Genomic DNA, 22,979 nt, shown 5'->3' on the forward strand with positions numbered 1-22,979 from the left:
AGGAAACTTGAATATTTTCAACAGAAGTTAAGGTTTTATGTGCTATACCTATATTCAAACCCACAGCAATGAGTGCCTTTGGGTTACTTCCAGCGAATTCAGTCTGTCTCACTACACTGGAAATGCGAAGATGTCATGTTTCCATTGCGGCAAAAACTCTGGATAAGTTTAAAAAGTGAGTTTCTGACACTGTAATGTCTACTTTTCTTTTGATTATGCATGCATGATGCAGTAAAATCAAGAAATTTGTCAGGGTGATTACTCAGACACTGTAAGGGGGTGAGATTGAAGCTACATATCTAGCTTAAAGTGTTACCTTTAAAGTGACTATCCAGGGGTGTGTTGATTAATAAAGTGTGCTATTTGGGATTTCCATAAGCATGTTTCTAAATGTTATTTTCCGCAAGCATGGGGTAAATAATGTAGAACACTTTTTGCTAAAACGGTTCTGAAGCACATGTATAAATAATAATAGATTTACAGTATTCTGAAAAATTAATCTTAATCTTTTAAGGGAGCATTAAGACTAAACCCTTTGCTGCAATAAAAAATGTAAAATAACAAGCACAATATCTTTTCATGAACAGTGAAAGGAATAAACATTCAGGACACAGAGGAATCTTCCTGCCATACTACTGTATTCCATCTTTCAAAAAAGAAAGACAAGATTTTTAATATTACTTAACAATATGTTAAAAAGTAGCCAGTTTGGCTTCAGTGTTAATACAATATACACTCTATAACAGGTTCGATAGTGTGAGTACTGTTCTTTTCTTAAATTCCATTCTGCAAGTAATCTGATACAAGCTGGCTACAGGTCAAGAAGAAAAAAAAAACACATAACTTGAACACTTTTGAACAGTGGATTGTGAGACAAAAAGAAAAATGCATTGTCAAGTATCAGCCCTCCTTCTTTTTTAAAACCTTATTGTGTAGAAAGCTGGAGTAAAGTAGAGTGATACTGACCAAGCCCATTCCCTTGTCAGCAATCTGAAAGAAGTGCTGGATGCATGTGTGATAGAAGCCACAGTTACAGTGAAAAAAGTTTTAATGGTTTCTTTTTGGAGGACCTTCATCCAAACAGAACGTAAGCAGCCTGGACTACTATAGGTGGGGGAGGGAGGGGGAAGCCAGAATAAATCTGAACAAAAGTCATTTTATGTTCTAGCTTCATCAGGATATGGCTACAGTCAAGAGAAATGTCCCACTCACAGACTACAAGCACACAAGCAAACAAATTCAGGTAGAAAGTAGCTTTTGTTTTGTTTTTCTTTTTTTTCAGTTCTGCAAGAATATCAGGCCAAACGGGTTCTTCACAGACCCTCGCAGCAACAAGGACAAGGCAAGGCAGCAGAAGCTCAGAGGCCAAAGGAGCTTCTAGCACAGCAGGGCTGAGTCAGCAGTCAGTGATTGGTTCCTGCCAATGTCTTTTTGTATGGTTATCAGTGTGCAGCAAATGTGGTTTTCTTCAAGCTAAAGTTTGACCAGTTGATGGAAAGCCGCTGTCTAGTCTGTCTAGCAGAGTCCAAACAAAATCTGCAAAGAGAGTAACGCATAAGTTATATTCAAAAATATTCACAATAGCTTAATTTCACTGTTTCACCATACCTAACACAATATATGTGTGTGCTAAAAAAAGATAGTAATACATTGTTAATGACATACCCGTTATTCTTAAAGTCACTAATCCAGGCTATGTAAACAAAATGCAGCCATTAACACATTGATTGATGAAGGCAACTGGTATTGCTGATGCCAACCTCCACCTCCTTCTCCAATCGTCTACAGCAGTCAGACGGCTTGAAATTAAAGTCACTGACTTGTCTGAGTCATGCTGCTAATCACTGTATGACTTTGAGATGACCAGTGTCTATATAGGTTTCATATTCTTCAGAATATACGATACAAAAAACCAAGAAATTTAAAATCTTCATTTATCTTTAAAGTTTTCTGAAATTGAATGGGTGGCACATTCACTAATGCTGAAATGTGGGTACTACAGTTAAAATACTTATGCAATACTATAAATTTAGGAACTTTAATACCACACATTTAATAGAATATACAAATACACTGAAAATGAAATCCAACTTTAATCATTATACTGATTTACATAGACAACACTTCCTACTCTATGATATCAGTTCTCCAAGCGTTTTTCTTACTTTCAGCAAAACACTTCTGCAAATATTCATAAAAGTGCATTTAAATGGTTTACCAGTCTTATAAAGACATTTTTATCACACAAGGCATATGTATATTACTCATCTATGCTCCTTCTACAGTGCAAATACTGTAGATTTATCTTTTCTCAAATTTAGAATAAGGCAGGGAAACACACTGATATTTGACCTTTTAAAGTACTCTACTTCTCGTTCTGTTTCATCCATTTCCACGCTGTCCAGGTCAATGTCTTTTGGCAGGAACACATCATCTTAGAAGAAAAACAGTTATTTTCCTTTTATAACACAAAATAAATAAAAAGCAACATTTATGAAAAAAAAAACATTTCAGTCAGCATCATAATATGCCTCCTTGTCTTAAAAAAAGTCTCTTTTTATAAAACTATTATAAAAAGCTTCTGGAGATAAAGTAGTCTAATTATTGTTAATTCTCATAAGTGTAAAAGAATAAATACATCTAATGGGGTGCACAATATTAAAGTAACTGAATACAAGAAGAGTCATGCGCTAGCTATTACAAAAGATAATTTTTTAATGCAAACAACATACGACAGAACCTAAGTAATAATGAAACAAATGTGAACACCATTATGTTTGGGAGTCTTCCTGTCAATACTCACCGATGGAGTTGTTGAGCTTATCTCCCTTTTTCTTTTTGTTCTTCTTGGCCTTTCCTTTAGGCTGTGGAGATTCGGCTGTGCTGGGCTTGCTGTTCTGCTGCTCCACCTGGGGAGGCAGCTCTGTGACTTCAGCTGCCTTGTCCTCTCTCACGTGATTTAGCTGCTTCTTGCCGTTTAAGCTGTTGATCTTGTCTTCCCTTTTCACTTCACTCGAAGGATCCTCTCCAGGTTTAGGCTTAGACTCTATCTGAGCGCCGTTAGTAGTCTTTGCGGTCAACTCTGTACCTTTGGATATTTCAGGGGACTTCTTTGCTATCTCTGTTACAAGTTTGCTTAGTGGCTGCCTTACCTTTGACTTTCCATTCACTTCTTTCTGCATGAGAGCTTCAGGAGGAACAGGTGTGTCCACCTGTTTCACCTTTGCGTTCTTCTGGCTCTGCATTTGATTAAGCTGCCTACAGTCTTTTCCATTCACCCAGGTCTGCTTAGTCATAGTGGGCTCATGCACTAATCTCTGCTGCTCTTTATTGTCTTCCGGTCCAGTCTGAGGACTGGGTAGCTGAATAATGTCTTGCAGCAGCTGGGGTTTACCATTCTTAAAGTTGTCCAATGCGTTCTGAGCGGTTTCCTTTAAGTGTTGGGGGTTCTGGGGTGCAGCAGGTTCTGCTTTTTGAACCTCTTTTGTTTTGTCTTTTTTCTTTTTCTTTACAGCCCTCAGCTGCTGGAGCTCCTGAAGCCTCAGCAGCTCCTGTTTCAGCGTCTCCTCCTCCCTCCGCCGCTGCTCCTCAAGCAACTGCTGCTGCTCCCTCTCCCGGGCCTCGGCCTCCAGACGGGCCTTTTCCTCCATCTGCGCAGCACAGAACACGGGCTGTTAATCCACAGACAAACTCCGACAAACTCCAAAGGGTTACACATGGCTCCCTGCGCAGTGCGCAGCAGTTCAGGTCCCACAGCCCTGCACCTTGGACGTGTTTGTCCAACATCTGGCTTTAGGGAAGCAAACTGCAAATGTAAATCCTATTTTTATTTTTTTTCAGCCTTCTGTATTAAATATGTAACACATTCCATTGGTTCCAATACATTGGTTCCAATACTCGGTATATATCCAAGCTTCATATACAATTCCTTCCCCCAGTCGAGACATTTCTTGGAATAACAGTGTCAAAAAAGTGGCAACCTGGATCAGGAAAAAAGTGTGCTCTTCCATGCTTCACCTGGGTATTTTAGCAGTTGGAAATGCTTTTTCTATTTTAAAACTAATTGTATTCTGCTTTCATGTTAGATGTGGATGTCTGGGGAACCTCGGTATATAATGGATTGATAATAAGCCAAATATCTGTTCCAATGAAAGCCAAATATGGACTTTTGTTAAAAGATATATTTTGGATTACAGAGTCTGCAACCAGCTAACTCCACTTAGAAATTATGGAAATGCCACAGAAAATACTGGAATGATAAAGAACTGTTTTAAAACATAAGAATAGGCCATCAAATGTTAAAATATCTAATTGAATGAGTACAAAAATCCACTCTTCGGATCTTCAGTCCTGTGTGGTGGTTTTTAAAACTGTAAATAAGTAATAATGATAAAAAATGCTTACTATAAGATTTGTTGAGAGATTGAACACCCTTATTACAGAATGCTAGCGCAATGGGTGACAACAAAAAAGCAGAAATACATGCATCTACCGGTCCTGGAATTTTGAATTAGTCAAATATATCACTGTAGCAAACAGTAATTTAACATTAATTATTATCTTTCAGTCAAAGCAAGTTAGCTCAAAGTCCTTGTTTGGCTTTTATCTATAAAGTTCCACCTCAGCCAGCAGTGAATATTTTTAAACTGCTTTTACCTGTTTACTCAAAATAACAATACTAATGTTTTTAAATGACACATTAGTGTTATAAAAGTATTTTCTACTAATACTAATTCAACAACATTCTGGATTATTTGATTACTTTCTGAAAAACGTTATCCTTGGAAGAATACAGAAATGTGGTAAAATATTATTTACTAAAAAAGATCAAATATATTTTGACTCATCTCATCTACCAGAAAAACTGCCTTTTTTAAATTTACTTCCCAAGGAGAACACTTATCACTGTTTTACATTCCAGTTATTAGAAAGATCTAAACTGAAGTCCTGGAGACCCTGAATCCAGCAGGTTTATATAGAACCATTAAATCATTTCCAAAAAACTGTATTATGATCAACTAAGCAGGTGATTTGCCAAATTATGCAATTTAAAGTTTAACTAGAGCACTCACGTCCTTATGGACCACAATCTGTTTAATTGAACAAATTACTTATTAACTAATGCATGATATATGCCAATACAAGAAAATATTCCAATATTGTCCTTCAAGCACATCTTAACTAAAAAAGTGTTTTAATGTGAATTTTATAACATAAATCATTTTGCATGTCTAAAGCTTTACATAAATGTCATGTCACCCAATCTTTTCAATACTTCCAATGACTTGTAGATTAGTGTTCATTTACTATCCCTCATGGTCATGAATGATTGGTCATCTACAAGTTCCTAGTAGACAATAAGACCTACACAGGATCTACACACTCACTAACTGGGGGAGCAGATGACTCTGGAGATATCTAGTTATGTATTTTAAAATGATAGTTTAATTAAAGTGTTAATTTGTGTTGACAAATATGATCTTGTTACAGTACAAATAAAGTTTTGAATAATGACAGCACAAGTTTGGATTTCACATGAATATAGTAAATATATGTAACTGCACTGGCTACATATGCCAGAGGATCATGTTTATTTAGTTTTAAAGAATTTAGAAACATGAACAAATTAAATATTAATTTAAGGTTACATTTCTGTTATATAACTGTTACTAACACTTTTTGCCAGTAAAACCATCCTTCCTGCAAGATCTGACAAGCTCTTTGCAGAGTAGTACAGGATTTAGCTAAGAAGTGGTGCAGGCTGGGACAAATATGGAGAATGCTACAAGACTGTGATCAAGTGACACCTGCTGGCAGTTAAGGGTGAGACCCATAACCGCCAGCAAATTACAAAAACAGCTTTGTTTTGTGATTCAATTAAACATAGTAGTTTGGTCAGCCAATGAAACACCGAAGAGTTGTTTTATAAACACAGTTCCACAGTTTATGGTCCTTCATGAACATTGGAAGTGTACATGAACAAAATGACATAACGGAATACACTTGAAATTTACAAAGCCACTTCAATTTTTTTATGACTTCATCATAACAGTGGGAACAAAAAAAAAATCGCATCTGTGCTTACCTTCTTCTGTTTGTGCCGCGCCCTTTTGGCCGCCCGAGAGCTGCTGACAGGTTTGGAGTCGGCGCTGTTTATGAACTGTAATAGGTCTTCTACCTTTCGGTGGTCTTCTAAGCTCTCCCTGTCCAGCAGCTGGTCACCTCTCTTTGGCTGTTCCTCTTTCCGCCTTGTGAGCCGAAGGCGTAACTTCTCGCGCATTTCTGCATAGTTCCGACTTGTTGGCGCTGCTGGAGGCTGCCGATGAGAAATCGGCATTAGAGGCTTACGAAGAGAGTTGTTCACCCATGGCAAATCTAAAGTCACTCATTTAATGGTTCTTAAATAATAAGGTAGTCATGTATACAGAGTCGGGCTGGGGGTATTTAAAAACATATTTCCCCTCAACGTTTGGATGTTGGATGACTTCATGGAATAAATGAAACACACATTAAACTTTGGTGTTATTTGATCACTGAACGTTATCAGAGCTTCATTCAGTGATCAAACATAATATGGAAAAATTCAGAAAATCTGAAAGGGAACAGCATTACCGAACAGAATCTGTTCCAGGCCAAGAAAGATGAACAAGGTCAAGGCACCTGTTGTGTTACTGCGGTGTTATTCGTGGCGGTGATTTGTGTTCACTATATTGTTGAAAATGCTTCATTTAACATGGCAGCACAGCATTTTTAGGATTAATTTCAGAGGATAATAGAAATTAAAAAGATGTAAAAGTAACGAAGAAGTTATGAAATATCTCAAACATTTTTTAAAAAACACTGCACGCTACCATACGTCCTCCTTAATATGCTGATAAAGTACTGGTGCTACAGATTTAGTTATTTCTATTTAGTTGTTCCTTAGGGTTGTGTAAAAACATCTGAACAAAAAGGAAGTCCTCTCTGAGGTCAAATTAAACTGTAAGCTAATAAATCCATTAAAAAAAAAATTAAGTCTTACCCCCCCATGGCCAAAGAATTCACAGTAGCAGCAGTCACAGTACTTTCCTTCTTTCTGATTGGTGGATGTCGAAGTGCTAGAACTGTGTTCTGAGCAGCTGTCCTCATCCTGGCTCTCCTCGCCATCGTACTGCTGATGGTCATATGCACTACTGCCTTCACATCGATGGCCCTCGCAGTCCGGGTCACTGAAACCGAAGACGGGTACCAAAACCATTAAAACAATGGCGCTGAACCTGTTGACGACTGTCTGGATTCTTCTTCACGGTGCATTACAGGGGCAATAACTGCTTTAAGTTGCAGCATAGCTCTGAATGTTTAAATGGCACGCCGTCACATCTGCCAGCACAACTAGGCACATCCATAAAGACGGTATATTCCCGCTTTGCCAACGGAGGAGGCGCAGACGTGTGCAGGAATCCGCTCGTCACCAATATGGAAAAAAAGAGCCGTCTGACAAACCTGCAAACGCTGGGCGGGGCGCTGACAGAGCTTTCGGTGGCCGCAGCAGGGGGCGCCGCTGAGGGAGGGCACAGGCCTTGGTGGGGGTCCACGAAGCCAGGGGCTGTGGCAGCCATCTTTGGGAAAGCTGGAGCTCCAATAGTGGGGAGATGAGGAGCGGTGGCTGGAGAGAATGTTGTGGCGCTAAGAGGAGGGAGTGAAGCTAAACCTGTCGGGCTATTTCTAGGTACAACTGGAGGTGGGTGTCTGTGGTCCTCTTTACCTAGATTGTGAAATACCTCACCTACAAAGAACAACAAAAAAAAAAATGGTGGTCAGGAAAAGTACACATGCTAGTTTCTAATCTGACATACAGCCAACATTAGATAAAGGTAATATAATCCTAGAAAAAAAGGAATAAAGATGTACACGATTAATATTTCAAAATCGCTGTATACATATTATTGTGCATACTACACACAGAGAACTGCTGATAAAAGACATTTTTTTAATTTTGCATTTTGTAATATCAAGGTGATTTAACAGTTTAAAGACCCAAAGCTTTCATAAAAATAAAACTGCTCAGTCAAAATAGTGTATTGTCTAATATGTTCCCTCAGTAAGGTATAGTACCTTCATAAAGGTTCAATTTTAAATAACTTCAAAACACGTGATGATAAATGCCCATTAAGTTTTGATGAATCAGGGCTTTAAATTTAAAGTCTTAAATTTACAGGTTTGCATATTATCACAAACATCGCATTCAAATTCCGTGGAATCCAAATTTGGATTTTTCTCTAAACTACGAATTTTAAAATGTTTAAAAAATAAAAAAGCTTATATCTTCAGAGCAAAATGCTTGAAATGCTTAAATCTGGAGACATTAAAATACAGAAACTATGCTAAAGTTCTAGTCTGCAATGTTTTAATTCAGAAGTGCTTTTCCTGGAACAAATTTTCACGTTTTCCAAAGGTTAAATATAATAAGAATGATGAACTGAATTATAGCCAAATTAGAATTTTATTTGCATTTATGAAACAATGCAAACATTTATGGGACTAGATTTGTTCCAAGTGCATTTTGGTGTTACTAGCCTTGAAAGACATGGCTAGCAAGTCCTTCATACTCCTTCTACCCTCTTTACCTAAAGAAGTGGGTCTTTTAGATGAAACTTTGATCTGATTATTACTTGACTGGACAGTAGTAGCTGTGCAGGACACGGATGAGGTTGCTGAAGATGTTGCCATAACAACTTTATTAGCTTCCATAAATGTGTCTTGGAAATTATAGAGACATTTCTTCTTGGCTGTGTTCTTTTTTTCTGTGGTTTCTGTAGGGGTTGTGGTTTCAGCACTGGATGATGGTGGTGGAACGTCTGGTCTGATTTCCGGGAGAGCCGATCCAAGCATATCACCTTTAGGAAAGAGGACAATTCAGCAACAATATGAATCGGTGAAAATACATGTGTTAAACTAAGAACAATGGCTACTATAAATAATTCTGGTATTCACTGCTGTCATTATTGTGAAAACATTTATTTAAAGACCATACTAACCAAAGGCCTAATCATGGAAGATTAATCTTTCCAAATAACTGGCTAAACGCATTGTGAAAAAAACATATCTCTACATATCCAATTTCCAGTACGGTCAACTGTTTCCAATGCACTGATGCTATGATGGGAACTACGGATGGGAGACCACTGCCGGAAAGGGTTCATGAATACGTTTATATGCCTATATACTGACTTACACAAACATATGTTATTTAAAACAGAGCAACTGTCACACCTGAGAGCGGCTCCTGCAGAAAAATTGCTGGATTCCAGTTCATGACTGATGTTTCCCAGATGTTTTCAAACTTCAGAGACGGGGGGAGTGAACTGTTCCAGTCTGTAGTGTTCCCAAAACAGTTTTGATAAATATGGTCTTGAAGTGAAGCATTGAAAACCTGATGTTTGCCCGTGTGGTTGGTTGTCGGGGCTGATGGAGGCGTCTGCAAAATGTACACATAAATCATTTTATAATTGCTGAGACTGTATTTACGTATGGATGATAATTGCATATAACAGTTGTTCCTCATACATACATAAAAAAACAAGAAAATAATCCTTACAATAAAGAACTACGAGTGAAGCAAGAAGGAGAGAAGTTTAATAATCTTTTAATAACTTTCCATTTTAATACTTTCAGTCAACCAATGACAATATAATTCGGGTGACAATTTCAAAAATCATACTGAATTGCCTAAAAAAAATAAACAAAATTTAAGATTAAACCTGGGAATAAAACAGCACTTTAAATATCCCACAGAATCCCCTGTAGCCTTACCTTATTGCTGTGTGTAAAAGGCGGACTAGTATAGAGGGTTGGGTGAAGAAGGGGCCTAGGTAGATGTGAGATGGTGTGCAACGGTAGATGGCCATGGATATGTGGATAAAGGTGCAAAGCAGGATGGGAAGTTTTCTCTGTTAAGAACTGGTGGCCAGGATGGAGTCTCCCAGGCGTGAGTGTCGTTCCATTAATACCAGATACTTCCTGCTTGCAAACATGACATTCGCAAGCATGCTGAACTTGATCAGTCTGTTGGAATGATAAATAACAAGTTAAAATACATTAGATATACAGTCAGGGAGACAAAATATGTAAATAGGCAAATCATATACAGAAATGCACACAAACACATTCTCACATTTACAGCGGATCTTAAAAACACCAGGGTATAACATTTTAAAAGGACATATGGAAAGAAACATTGGTTAGTCGGTCAAGTCGCACAATTTACTGTGCATGAACTGAGTTTCTCGGCATATGTCTAACATAACAATATGGAACCTCAAAATTGGGTAGTCTAATTACAACATAACTTAATTAGCTGTAAGAGAAAAAGTTCAAATTTAAGCCATAAAATTCATAGGACACTAAACAGTACTAATTTATGATACATTTCAGAAAGGCTGTAGGCAAGACATCTTGTGTATTCGGCCAGTTAGACTTCTTAGGGGAAAACTAAAAAGAGACTCAATGATTCTTCGAGTTATCTCAATTCCGCCCCACAGAACTTCAAAAAAGCAGTGTACTAAAGACAAAGCAGTTTATCAATCAGGATATGCTATCCCTTTGTGCCCTGAAAGTGACAAATGTGGTTTGCCTTATAGCCCATCTTCAGCACAAAGGACAGAAACAGCACAGCGATAATTACACATCGCCTCACTACGAACTGGACCCGAGTCATGTTATCTGCACCTGTTGGTTCTGGTAAGATGGCGGAGGACTATCGCTACTCATGTCATCCTTCGCTGAAGCTCTCCTTCCTGAAGGGAGCTCCTCCTGCGGCCCTGGGGGCTCCCCACTGCTCTCCCCGTCAGCCTCCTCGTCGTCTGCTTCGGAGGAAGAGCTGCTACTGCTGCTGCTGCTGCTGCTGCTCACCCGCGGGGACTGCATGGAGAAATGGCACATGGGGCGCTTAGAACGTGACCCAGACCCCCTCAGTTACCAATATTCTCTACTGTTCTAAACCTCCTGAGCCAACCAAGGCTACATCCATTTCAGACAAAACGTCAATAATAATCATAATTCCTTACACTTCTACAGCGCTTTTCTGGACACTCCACTTACAGCACTTTACAGGTAATGGGGACTCTCCTCCACCACCACCCCATCTGTGACAGCAGCCAAAGTGCACACAGTTCGCTCCCCACACACCAGTTATCAGTGGGAAGGAGAGCAGGGTGATGAAGTTATGACTCTCCATAGATGGAGGTTTTTAGGAGGCCATGAGAGGAAAACACCAGGGGTAAATTTGGCCAGGGCACTGGAGTTAAAACACGTATTCTTTTTGAGACACACGCTTGGAAATTTTAATCACCCTGGAGAGTCAGACCTCGATTTTATGCCCCATCCAAAGGACGGCACCTTTCCAGCAGTAAAGTGTTTCCATTGGGGGGTTTAGGACTGCTGGATGAGTGCCCCCTACTGGTTCACTAACACCTCTTCCAACAGTAACATTTTTTCAAGGTCTCCCATCCAGGTTCTGGCCAGGCTCACACCTGCCTAGCTTCAGCGAGTTACCAGCTGTGAGACGCAGTGTGATATTCTGCTAAATCAGAATGTCAGTCTGAGTATGACTGAAAATGTACAAAAACAACTCAAACCCAGAGGGAAGGAAACTTTTTTTTTAAAAGTATGATTTTTTCCTCAAACGTTTTTTAATGAACACTTCTAATCCATTAAAATATACTATAAAGAGATCTTGCTATTGCACTTTAAAAAAAAACATATAAATGATTACAAAGTGTCGCACCTCATCTTTTAACGCCATATTTTCTCCTCCTCCATTCAGCTGACCATGAGTTCCATTCATGCTGGCTGCTACCTCTGCGTCATCATAGCTACCCAATGGGTAAATATCGGCAAACTTAGCAGATAGCGGAGGTACTTCATCATCATCACTGCCGCTAGGAAAAAAAACAAATTCTTCAACATTCTGTCTGCACTAGAAAACTGGCAGGACAAATCATTAAGATTACCCTATTATTAAGAACACATACATAGAAAAAGTCATGGGATTTTTAACGGGTTATTTCTGCAAGATTAGTATGGGTTGTCAAAATAACAAATGTGAAACACAAAGTAATCAAACCTGATTAAAAGGTTCTATGGGTTCTAAGGATTGCTTCAGAACACTTGCAAGTCTTCATTACTGAAAACTGTAGGTTTATGGTGGTGTTATTTTGATTTCTGATCCAATTAAGCACATAACTGTCCAAACTGTTGGTTCTTCTTATCAGAGTGGAAAATACTAAAAACTGAGAAAGTGAGATTTTGCACAACACCATATCATATTAAAAATCATATTACAAAATCAATAAAATTCTTCCTTCAGTGTGGTAGAAATGCTTCCAGGGAATCATGAAAACTAGTATTATTTAAAAGTCTCTCCTTGACCTTAGACTCCATGTTTGTTCCAGGATGGAGCTCTTGCAGGTGTCAAAAGGTTTCAGCGATCAGGGGTGCTTGCAAAACCGGGCTTTGGAAGTGACTTACAAGGTGGAAGCAGGACCACTGTCTGTGAGGATGAGTCTGGGGTGCTGCTGGATTGTGATGGGGGAGCTGGGTCCTGAGCCGGAGCTTGCAGAAGACATGCTGGGTGGATGGACTTCAGAGAGATAGTCAGGAGCAGACTCCACTTGCATTGGCGACTTGGTCACATGAAGATCATCAGCGATGGAAGAATCCATAATGCCACAGGTCAGAATGTGCGAAAGGCTACAGTCATCACACGTACACCTATGGATGGGAAAGAGAGAGCTTTAATATTTTTAATCCCACCCTGATAAGTAAATAGTTATAACAGAAAATGCTTCCTTAGACTATAGCCGTCAAATTGTCAATTACACAACCTTATTTGAGACAATAATTATATAAAACACTCAAATTTAACTAATCTTTAACACTACTTTCCTTAATTATATACTAAGCACTTGCATATACTATTAACAACCATTCAGACACATAAATCGGTTTCTAGAACCCTTAGCACTGGAATGTGAAAACCAAAACCAGCTTCTTGATGGTATTTAAGATATACAGATTTTGATTTTTTCTGTTGCGGCAAATTCACATTTGAAAAGAAAAATAATTTAGAAATTACCATGTGCACTCTTTTTCAAACAATATTAACAATGTAAGAATTAATTTCAAATTTGAATGCGGTTCCTTGGATAGTGGCTAGGTTAGATTTGTACATCCCACAGATCTTTGGGATCTAGGTTAAAGATAGATTCGTACGCAGTGTTAAAGTAATTGTGTTAGAAACACTAAGCCTTTTGTAATGAAATAATTACTGTGCCCTTTGTTTTAAACAGAGATAACAGTCCATTTTAATGATAACTTCACCTAAGTGATGCCAGTTTAACTGATCCTTCATTTAAAGCCCTTCTGTGGTTCTTTTGGTTGGTGACAGAAAGGAACAATGACTGGTTAAGAACTATACAGCTGAGCATGCATGTACACACACACACACATATACGTGTCCACATACAGAGTTCATTGGAAAAAAAGAAGCTACAACCGAAATGTCTTTTACCATTCCAGTTCAATAGAAACACACCCCCTATTTAATGTGGCACAGCCTCAGAGAGTGCTTTGGAAACTATGTAAAAATGGTCAGGGCTTTTACATTTTCAAAAAGTTTTTACTGAGAAACACTAACACATCCAATCAATTGTACTTACCTTCGCCGATAATTACAGTTGGGACAATCTGGTATACTCAGCCTAGATGAAAGCATGTGTCTCATTGTATCTGTAAAATTATTGTCTCCTGTAAGGGATTTCTTACTGTTTGTTAGCTGTAAAAACATAAACTGGTATTAATATCACGCACATACAAAAAATGAAAAATATTGAGCAGAACAGCTTGATGCAACGTAAGTTTTAAAACTTCAGTATTGTGCCCTAGTTTATTTGAGCATTTTTCAAAAATCACTGAAAGACTATATATTGTATAGACTTTTCAATTAAAATTCTTGTCCTTCGTTCAAGACATGCCACTTCTTCTGTACTAATGGCAACATGGACAATAAAACGCATGGGTTAAATGGGAAATATTTTTTGAAGAAGTCATTATACTGTCTTTACCTGTTCTTCAATAAATCTTCTTTGCTTAAAGAACTCCCAATCTTCTTTCAGCATGCGTTGCTTTGTTTTTAATGATATCTGTAAAAACCATACAAAAGATTAATTTAATTTCATACAAAAGATCCTTTCAATTACAACTTTCAGAACATGCCATGGTAACCGAGCATTTGTTGACATTACTTTTTTTCTACCAGCTTCAAAAACATCTTTTTTTAAAAAAAGATGTGGGTTTCAGACACTGTATGATGACGCAAAATTGGAAGGATAGGATCACATGACATTTATGTAAAGCTTTATACACACAAAATGATTTACGTTATAAAATTCACTTTAAAACACTTTTGTAGATAAGAGTAAAAGAGTACTTACATTTTTGCTAATTAGTGACTTATGTGGATCTGTCCTCTGATTTGTATGGTTCTGCCCTTCCACTTTAAATAGCAACTGTCAAAATGACAAAACATTCGGATACAGTATTAGATTGTTTAATGTATTCAGGATGAATGAAATCACAAAGTAAGTGAATTACCACATCTCAATTACCACAGTTAAGAAACTGAATTAATTAATGCAATGCAAGATACCAGGCCCTGGACATAAAAGCAACGTCACACACAGACTAAAGAGAATTGAAGACTGAGCAGAGAAAGCTGTTTATGTACAAAAAAAGTTGCAGTTGTCTAGATCAAGTCACCCAATTGAGGTACTGAAAGTGACAGTGACTCTTCAAAAAAAAAGGGTGGATGAGACCCTCAGATTACCTAGCTACCAGCAACAAAATGAACTACATGGCTCCTCACTTTAATAGTCCCTCAAGGATTCATAAGTGGTTTAAAAAAAATTAAATTACTTTCCATTAAGAAAGTTTGGAAATCAACTATTTTAGATTCTCCATATCTTGCTGTCCACAACAGACCCGATACACCTACAAAAGGATTAGGATTTGAACATCACCCTCGGTGATGTGCATCGTCAGGGTGATTTTTCACAGCCTGAACTCCACAGGGCTTACGGGAGAGTTAGCATCAACCCGAGGCGTGAAGCTGCTCTCCCTGACAACGTGGCAAGCTCACACGTGACCAGCGCCTCTCTGCAGTGTGGAAAGCCAAGGTTGCCTCGTAAGACTCGAGCTCAGTTCATCCTGCCTCTTGAGAAACCTAATCAGTTCTTTAATGACAAAACCCAGGCGTGAGCTGGCAAAGTATGAATTGTCAGCCTGCACTGCAAATAAACTAATTGCCGTTGGAGCCATTTGGGGATGTCCCACCACTGCAGAATCCTTAGAATTAAGTTCTGAAAATGACAATCTAAATTGTACTGCATTTCAACTGAGCAATGTATATACATTTGTTTTACCTGTTCATCTACATAATCATCTATCCGTTTTTCACATTCAAGCCACTCAACAGCAACTACATTCATTTCCTGGTCAAGATGGTGGTAGCTCTGAAGCAGGGTGCTATACATATCTTCACTGTAGGAATCATGTGAAGCTGTCCCACACCTAGGAATTGAAACAACATTGAAGTACATCAAAGTTCAGCTGTGTTTGAAATGTTCTTCTGATTCTTTGAAAATAAAGAAACAAAAGTCACAAAAGCTGTAAAAAAATTCTTAAAACATCTTAAAACAAAAATGTTTCCTGCACAATAACGGATTTCATCCCCATCCACTGAATTTTAACTAAAGATAATTATAGTTTCCAAAAATTAACAGACTCTGTGTACAAATGGTACACTAAAGATGTTTTATGGGGGGATTACAGGTGAAGAACTATCTCATGAGATTTTCCATGATGATTAAAGATCTTGTCTTGTCTCAAAATGAATAGTCTTTCCACAGTGACAACAGCTGGTGGTAATAAAATGGCGAGGAGTAATGCAGAGAGACCAACATTGCTGCTCTCCACCACCAACCAGCGGCAAAGTCCTAAATTTGGGAAATCTTGTGGTTAGCGCAGGAAATACACTCGGGGATCTTTGGCTGAATTGACACACATTTCAAAACTTCCTAAGGGAAATTCATTCAGAATACAAGGATATGTTTTACCACAGCGCCACAAAAGAATGTGCTCAAATAAATGAGGCATGATACAGAAATGGGCTCAAATGCTTTTCTGCATTGCAGAATGAAATTTACAAGATATTTTTGGAGCCAGGAAAGTGCAAAATATCCCTGAACTATCAGATCAGGTATAGATGTGGGATCATGTGGTTCTGACAAGACTTAACGACTCAATCCGCCTCAGTTTAAAGTTGCAAGGTAAAGAAAGACTCGTCTTTTTCATCTTAACTCACACATAGAAGTCTTTCAACCAAAACTGAGGCTCTTCCAATGAAACAAGGACAAGGAAAAAGGAGAAATCTCACTTTCTATCTTTTGAAAAAGTAAATCGTGATCAGAAGGATTGTGCTCCATTCCCTTGTGACCATATGGTAAAAGTTCTTGTTGACTAAAAATGTTGAAGCTGGGTTTTCCAATGTCAAGTTACACACAAACACAATCTGCTTAATTGCCAATGTGGATAATAGATCTGCCTCTCTTCAGCTGTAACTGAACTGCAGTATAATTCAAACTGTGGAGAAGAAATCAGTCAAGCTGTATTCCCTGCTATCCAGTGACGAGTTCACAAATGCACAACAACTCAGATGAATGTGTACAGTTCGTGTACAAAATACTTGCATGTCACCAATGGATGACAGTATCACACTTCGAGGACTAAGTTACTGATGGCTAAGAAAAAAGCACAGAGCTCTAGCTAACCTGGTACGTGTAACTTATATCCAACTTCACACATTTTTTGATGAGGTATTTTTGTATTCTTTTCTCTATCTAAATTTAACATAGAATGATAATATGAATGTAAATTTAACATAGAATGATAATATAAACGTCTTTTCTGTATGAATGCCCACCTTACCTTAACTGTGCAACGAGGTTGGGTAAATTGTTGTGCAGAAGGGGTTCCGAAAAAACAAGATTTTCAAAAAGGTGCTTGTTGTGTAGCTCCCATGTCACTTGGAATTTCTTTAAATGCTCATTTTCCTACAAGAAATGTATCCATGATGTATATTCAACGCATCGCAGTCATACAAGATACATCATTTAAAATTCTAAGAAACACCTGAGAAACACTGGTGAGGTTCTGACTTTGTGAACTTTTACCACGTGGGATGAGTGTAATACTGTAAACTGCCACTTGCAATTGCAAATTATTCTTGTTCTAGACCCAAGGCACACATTTTAGTTAACCCACACAAGAAGAACCTAAAGCTACAAACAACCCAAAAAAGTGATGTAGTAATTAAAATCTCACACTTTACAACAGACAACAAATTTGTCTGCCTTAATTATACATCACAAGCCCTATCATTTTACCAATCCCCACACTACCCCTTTAGTTCTACTGTTAAATCAGAAACTGTGCTGCTCTGCTGCAGATTGTATACAGAAATGTTGCATGCATGCCACTTCCTGCACCACAAACATGCCACCTGAAGGCTGACTTACCAGTGTGAGCAGGAAGGTGCTGATTGTGCGTGCAGCTTGACAGAGGGCACTGTACTCCTCCAGGAGCAGGGAGATGAACTGATGTGCTTGTGGGGGGCCTTGCACTGCTGATGCCATCTTAGAGCCTACAGACAGATGCTTCAGTAGACGAACCTTCATTTCTAGCACGTACTCCCTAGCTTGTTGCTCTAACCGCTGATAGAGCTGGTAGGGGTCTTTTTCACAAAGTCTGAAAACCCAACAAAGCAGAACAATGCATCACATAAGATGTGCAACAACAACAACAACATTATTTTTTGTAACACGGAAGCAAAACATTTAAAGGAGCATCAGACTGTTACAAAAGTCCACAACGTACTTTATTGGAAGGTTATTGCTGAAATCCACAAGAGGCTGCAGTCTTCAGCCAGTGAGGAACACTTTCACTAAACAAAATCCTAGAATTTGTATCATGATATTCACTAGCAAACAAGCATATCTCCCGATATATACTTTACCCCCCTTTCACTGAGAAACTACCACATATAATCACTGTTTTACAAGACGTAAATGTCTGATATTGTCACGGCCACAAGATCTTCCACTCTCTCTTAAAATCGAGAAACAAGAATGTTGCCAGAGAACAATGGTTAAATGCTTGAAACATCGGCTAAATAGAGGTTATGGATATTTTGAAATGACACAGTACCTATCTACTAGTTCTTTCATTCCTTCCTTGTCTCGATCCAGGGGCTGGTCCTGGTCATCTGCCAGTGGTGTTCCGGTCTGTCGATAGATACACCTCACCATGTAGCGGATTTCAGACCAGTAATTCTGAAGCTGCTGAGACTCTCTTTCAGACTCTGCCGAAATTTCCCTGGAAAGCATAGTTATAAGATTTTACAGCTCTCACAAGCAGCTGTTAGTGTAACTATTCTGATTAATGATTTGTTGTCTTACAAGCTTAAATTTAAGTAATTTTTTATTTGGTGTACAACAATGTCCACATTTGTATTTCCTCAACTTTAGGACCCTAAATTAAAGCAAATGTGTATCTCTGTCTTTCATACTGCAGTGGAATAATTTACCAAGACTTAAATTAGTTCAAATCAGTTGAAAAAAACATCACTTGTTTCACATCACAATAAGCCATAAACCGGGAAAAGAACAATTTAATTTGAACAATATGAACAGCACTTAATAATGAAATAATACTGTAAGGAAATTAAATGTTACAGAACATTTAAATGCTGATGAAGAAGAAAAAAACGATTACCAAAAAATAATGCAATACAGTGATGAAGGGGGTTATCAGATTTAATGCTGGCTTAGGGTGGGCCGATACAGAAGCAGTAGGACTCTACCTTCGCTCATTACAAGCCTCACAGCTACACACTGTATCTGTGGCCACAGGAGTGCCGAGGTCTGGAGTTGGTGGTGTCTGTGCTCCAATAGCTTGTCTTCCTCCTCCGCCCCCAGGCTCCTGCAGCGACCCATTGTTCCCAGCAGGCATGTGCAATAAGAAGTCCTGGTTCTGTTATACAACATAAAAAAAACATTGCGTTTGCATATTTGTCAAGATGTTTGAACTTCCTGGCCATGACAATTCAACTTAACTGCATACAAAGTCTAATACAAAATTAAAAAAGTGTAATTAAAAAATCATTTATTTCTTCGCCTAGTGTACTTCAAAAACTAGGAACTAGCCTCAATTACATAATTTTATCAAGCATAGTGTAAAAGTCTCAAATTAATTTGTTCAAGAATTCAAGTAAGTAAACAGAGAAGCAACAGACCCATTTATAAGCTCCAATTTATGAGTGATATGAAATTGTGCTATTACAGGATGAGAACATAGTTTGGTTCGTGTGTAATGTCACAGGTATGATAATGTCAGTGTGACTATTCCTACTAAGTATAATTCTGCTGGGACTGACTGAACTGTGGCTATCAACAGAAAGGACAGCTTTCCGTAAGGGGTCTCCCATCTAAAATTGACACATGAGACAAAGTTTGTTCAGCTTCCGAGATGTGAAAAGTTCAGTCTCTGAATCCGAATGCCTGAGCCTATTTCTACCATATTCTATATGAAATCTTAACTGATTTCCAGGGTGACCGGACTCCGACTGATTCATTAATTGACTTACCACAAGTGACTGCTCCAAGGCAGCATGTCGTTCCTCTTTTTCCACTGTGCGCCGGCAATCTGGGCAGACCCACAGAGGTAACTGAAGCATGCTGTTGGTTTTTGGAGATGTGGAAAGTGCTGTTTTGCTAGAACTGGAAACCCCTGTTTCCAAAAGTGAATTATCTTTACGTTCATTTCTGCACAGGAGACATCGTTCCCCTGTTGTGTATGGTGCCCTCTGACCTAAGCCAAAGGTAAAAGGGGTCTACAAAAGAGAGGAGAACAAGCATATTCTTACATACAGAACTTTGATGAATGTTATGACAACGTCATGTTCGAAACTATCTAACTTTTATCATGATGATGGTAAGGACTATTTTTAGAAATGTTAAAAGCCTTCCAGAGATACAAGAAAGTCGACTGATAATAAGGGTGCTTACAATACAAGATGCAAATAGCACACGCCTAACAGCACAGCAGTGACCTGGTGTCTACCACCATACTGGAAATGCTGGTTCCGAGGGGGGGGGGGGAGGAAGAGTGCCCTTATCGCTAACAGCAGCAACCTGCTTTTATAGTAAGTACTACACGGCAGGGTCTCAAACACTGCAAACCTAAAAAATGTAACGTTTTCTAATTTACTTGTTCGTGATTCGGTATGGCAGGAGCAGAGCGGAGCGGGATGAAACCCAGCTGTTAGCCGCAACTTTCAAATCAGTGGAGCCACAGGTAAGGGCTGTGAAAAGATTCTTGCTAGTGAGGGAGCCTCTCCCTGCCCCCTGTCCACCAGAATCTCAGCGTTGTTTTAATGGTGTAACAAATCTCTGTATCGTCTGCGTGGGGAATAACAGGGTGAAGACAACTTCACAGGCTCACTGACAGTTTTATTGCCCGTTTCATTACAGTGGGGCGTCACGATCACAGAGGCAGAGAGAGAAAGTGCCGGCTGGACATGGAGGAGGGATTCATGCTGTTGATTTTAAGTGATTACTATAAGCCTGTGATTACTGTTTGTTTTAGTTGATCGATGTAATTTAAATTAACCTAATGTCAAAGCATTAGGTTCTCTGCACCAAACCTTCATGAAGGTCAAGACTCGACTGCCCTGTGACGTTATCCTATCCCAGTTCCATGAATCTCCAGTTTATGTTAATAACGCATTTCTGGAAAGTATTCGTGAACTGTCCCAAACCTGTATTCAAGCTGTTAGCCAAACACAATAATTTCATATATCAGGTTAAATTAAAATCAGGATAACTTCATAAGTTAAAGGGGAGCCGCAGTCTCAATTTCTCAGACAGGTTATTAAGTCTCGGAAACTATAATTGCATTGACTTAATAGAAAAAAATTACAAATTTTGAATGTGATGCTGCCCTTCCTGCTCACTAGTCAGCGTATTGAATAATGTAATGGGATATACAAGCGTGTAAATACAGGTTGTGCAGCAGACAATTTCACCACAGAAATGTTCCATCATCTTCATGCAGAGTTAACTAGTAGTATTTACTGCCTCAAAATCTAAAGCAATATTTCTAATATATGTATTCATAAGCCTGCTTGTTTACAATGTCATAGGGCTTCAGACGTCACTGCAAATTTTGTTGTCTTTTTCTGAATCGAAGAACAAGGTGCTGTGCATAGCCGCAAACTTTGTCTATTTTGTGATGTAAATTGGAGGTTTTACAAGTTACTGTGTACATTTTACTGTTACTGTGGTTTGAAATGCACTCAGTGCTGATTCTTTCTAACCCCGAAATATGAAAGTGGCATTGCACCTTTAAGAATGTGGTAGATGAGAATGATTAAATGTCAATAGGAGCGATGAAGAAAACATCATAAAAAGAAATTACCTGCAAGACTCCTGCAAACTCAGGATTCACCAGCCCTTCTGTGAACTGGGTACCATTTAAAGATACCTGAAACACAAAAAGTAGCGGCTTTGTCAATCTAACTTTTTTTACTTGTATAATTAACAGTATTTCAATAACTCTTCAACCGAACATCACTTGTGAAGACGCAAACATAAGAATATGTAGAACACTACATATTACTGCTGCATTTCCTTTAAGACTTCGGCCAAAGCATCCCAGCCCCACCTGTCTAATGTGACCACTCATGCCTGGTGGCAGTCAGGGCAATCCAAGGCCAGAAGCACAGGGTGCAAGTGGAACTGCAGCCTGGAGGGGACAGCGGTCTATCACTGATCGAACACACACAGACAATTCAGAGATACCTGGCTAGCACATCTTTGGGAGGCAGTACGAAAATGAAGCCGCTAAGAAAAACCCATGCAAGAACATGTCAGGACACCAGGGATGCAGGACAGTACAGGACAGCATCCCCCTTCTTGAAACGAATTTAAATCACCCTCTGATTAGTGACATTGTAGACAGTATCTGAGGTCCAATTCTACATGCAGTCTTTGGATTATCCAGCTGAAACCTTCCATTTCACAAAACTGTCTCTTTTTCAAGCTTTTTTATATATAATTATAGAATTATTTAACAATTCAAACACTCTTATTGGAACAAAAAATCTCAATGAATTGTAAATTTAATGCTAACTTGGTTAGATACGTTTCAGGTTTTTTTAAAGTAGATGTTCAACATGTAAAAGTGAGAAAACGATTATCTGAAGTTCATTTCACTTCTGTTGTATCCCCTTTAATGTACATTTCCTATGAGCAAACAGAAATCTTAACTTTGCTGATGTTGTGAGATAATTTATCTAAAGGCCAATAGAGGCATTTTTTTTAAAGGAAGCTGGTTTTTACAGGAAGGTTCTTTAAAGTGGACAGAACTATTTTATCACTTTTCTACAAATAATACTGAAAGGGTCTTAACAGTCTTATCTGTTGGTTTGTAACATCAGTAAGGCAAATTGGAATGGGCTGAGGGAAAACAGTGAACATGAGTAGTAAAATCACTGAAGTAAATCAGATCCACTGTGAAACTACACTTCTTCCAATCTGGAATACGCCTCCGCGTTCCAGGATACGATGGAAATGTCAACCAGAAATACTTCTCCACCTGCAGTTTCACTTTCTTGGTGATATTTGTTTTAGCTGTATTGGACTCTGGTGCAAAACAAATTTAGTCTAGGGAAAAATAATGCCTGAATTAATTTTAAGACAAAAGCAATGAAGCAAATGCCAGTGTTATTTCCTCATGTTACATGTTTATTTCTGCCAAGCCACCCATTTATTCTTAGCAAAGGGAAAAACAGAGAGTCCTGCTCGTAATCTCTGCGACATCCTAAC

General features: G+C 38.5%; 1 protein-coding gene across 2 annotated transcripts in view; it reads right to left on the minus strand.

The window, feature by feature from the left end:
* Window positions 1-619: 619 nt before the first annotated feature.
* Window positions 620-22,979, minus strand: part of fam193a (family with sequence similarity 193 member A) — a 28,570-nt gene continuing 6,210 nt past the window's right edge. The window contains exons 2-23 of one of the 2 annotated variants that reach the window (XM_015345885.2): window positions 21,571-21,636; window positions 19,739-19,984; window positions 18,956-19,125; window positions 18,301-18,468; window positions 17,613-17,841; window positions 17,023-17,147; window positions 15,459-15,606; window positions 14,472-14,546; window positions 14,103-14,180; window positions 13,698-13,813; window positions 12,508-12,750; window positions 11,765-11,918; window positions 10,708-10,899; window positions 9,793-10,044; window positions 9,253-9,457; window positions 8,652-8,876; window positions 7,483-7,765; window positions 7,022-7,208; window positions 6,086-6,316; window positions 2,804-3,650; window positions 2,353-2,434; window positions 620-1,536 (exon numbers count right to left, since the gene is read on the minus strand). In XM_015345885.2, the coding sequence (XP_015201371.2) occupies window positions 1,443-1,536; window positions 2,353-2,434; window positions 2,804-3,650; window positions 6,086-6,316; window positions 7,022-7,208; window positions 7,483-7,765; window positions 8,652-8,876; window positions 9,253-9,457; window positions 9,793-10,044; window positions 10,708-10,899; window positions 11,765-11,918; window positions 12,508-12,750; window positions 13,698-13,813; window positions 14,103-14,180; window positions 14,472-14,546; window positions 15,459-15,606; window positions 17,023-17,147; window positions 17,613-17,841; window positions 18,301-18,468; window positions 18,956-19,125; window positions 19,739-19,984; window positions 21,571-21,636 (4,416 nt within the window). In that variant the 3' untranslated portion in view covers window positions 620-1,442. Of the gene's footprint in view, window positions 1,537-2,352; window positions 2,435-2,803; window positions 3,651-6,085; window positions 6,317-7,021; window positions 7,209-7,482; window positions 7,766-8,606; window positions 8,877-9,252; window positions 9,458-9,792; window positions 10,045-10,707; window positions 10,900-11,764; window positions 11,919-12,507; window positions 12,751-13,697; window positions 13,814-14,102; window positions 14,181-14,471; window positions 14,547-15,458; window positions 15,607-17,022; window positions 17,148-17,612; window positions 17,842-18,300; window positions 18,469-18,955; window positions 19,126-19,738; window positions 19,985-21,570; window positions 21,637-22,979 lie in introns of both variants that reach the window. The other variant, XM_015345884.2, reaches the window with a different exon arrangement.

This window comes from Lepisosteus oculatus, chromosome 1 (genome assembly GCF_040954835.1).
Source record: "Lepisosteus oculatus isolate fLepOcu1 chromosome 1, fLepOcu1.hap2, whole genome shotgun sequence".
Classification (NCBI taxonomy): Eukaryota; Metazoa; Chordata; class Actinopteri; order Semionotiformes; family Lepisosteidae; genus Lepisosteus; species Lepisosteus oculatus.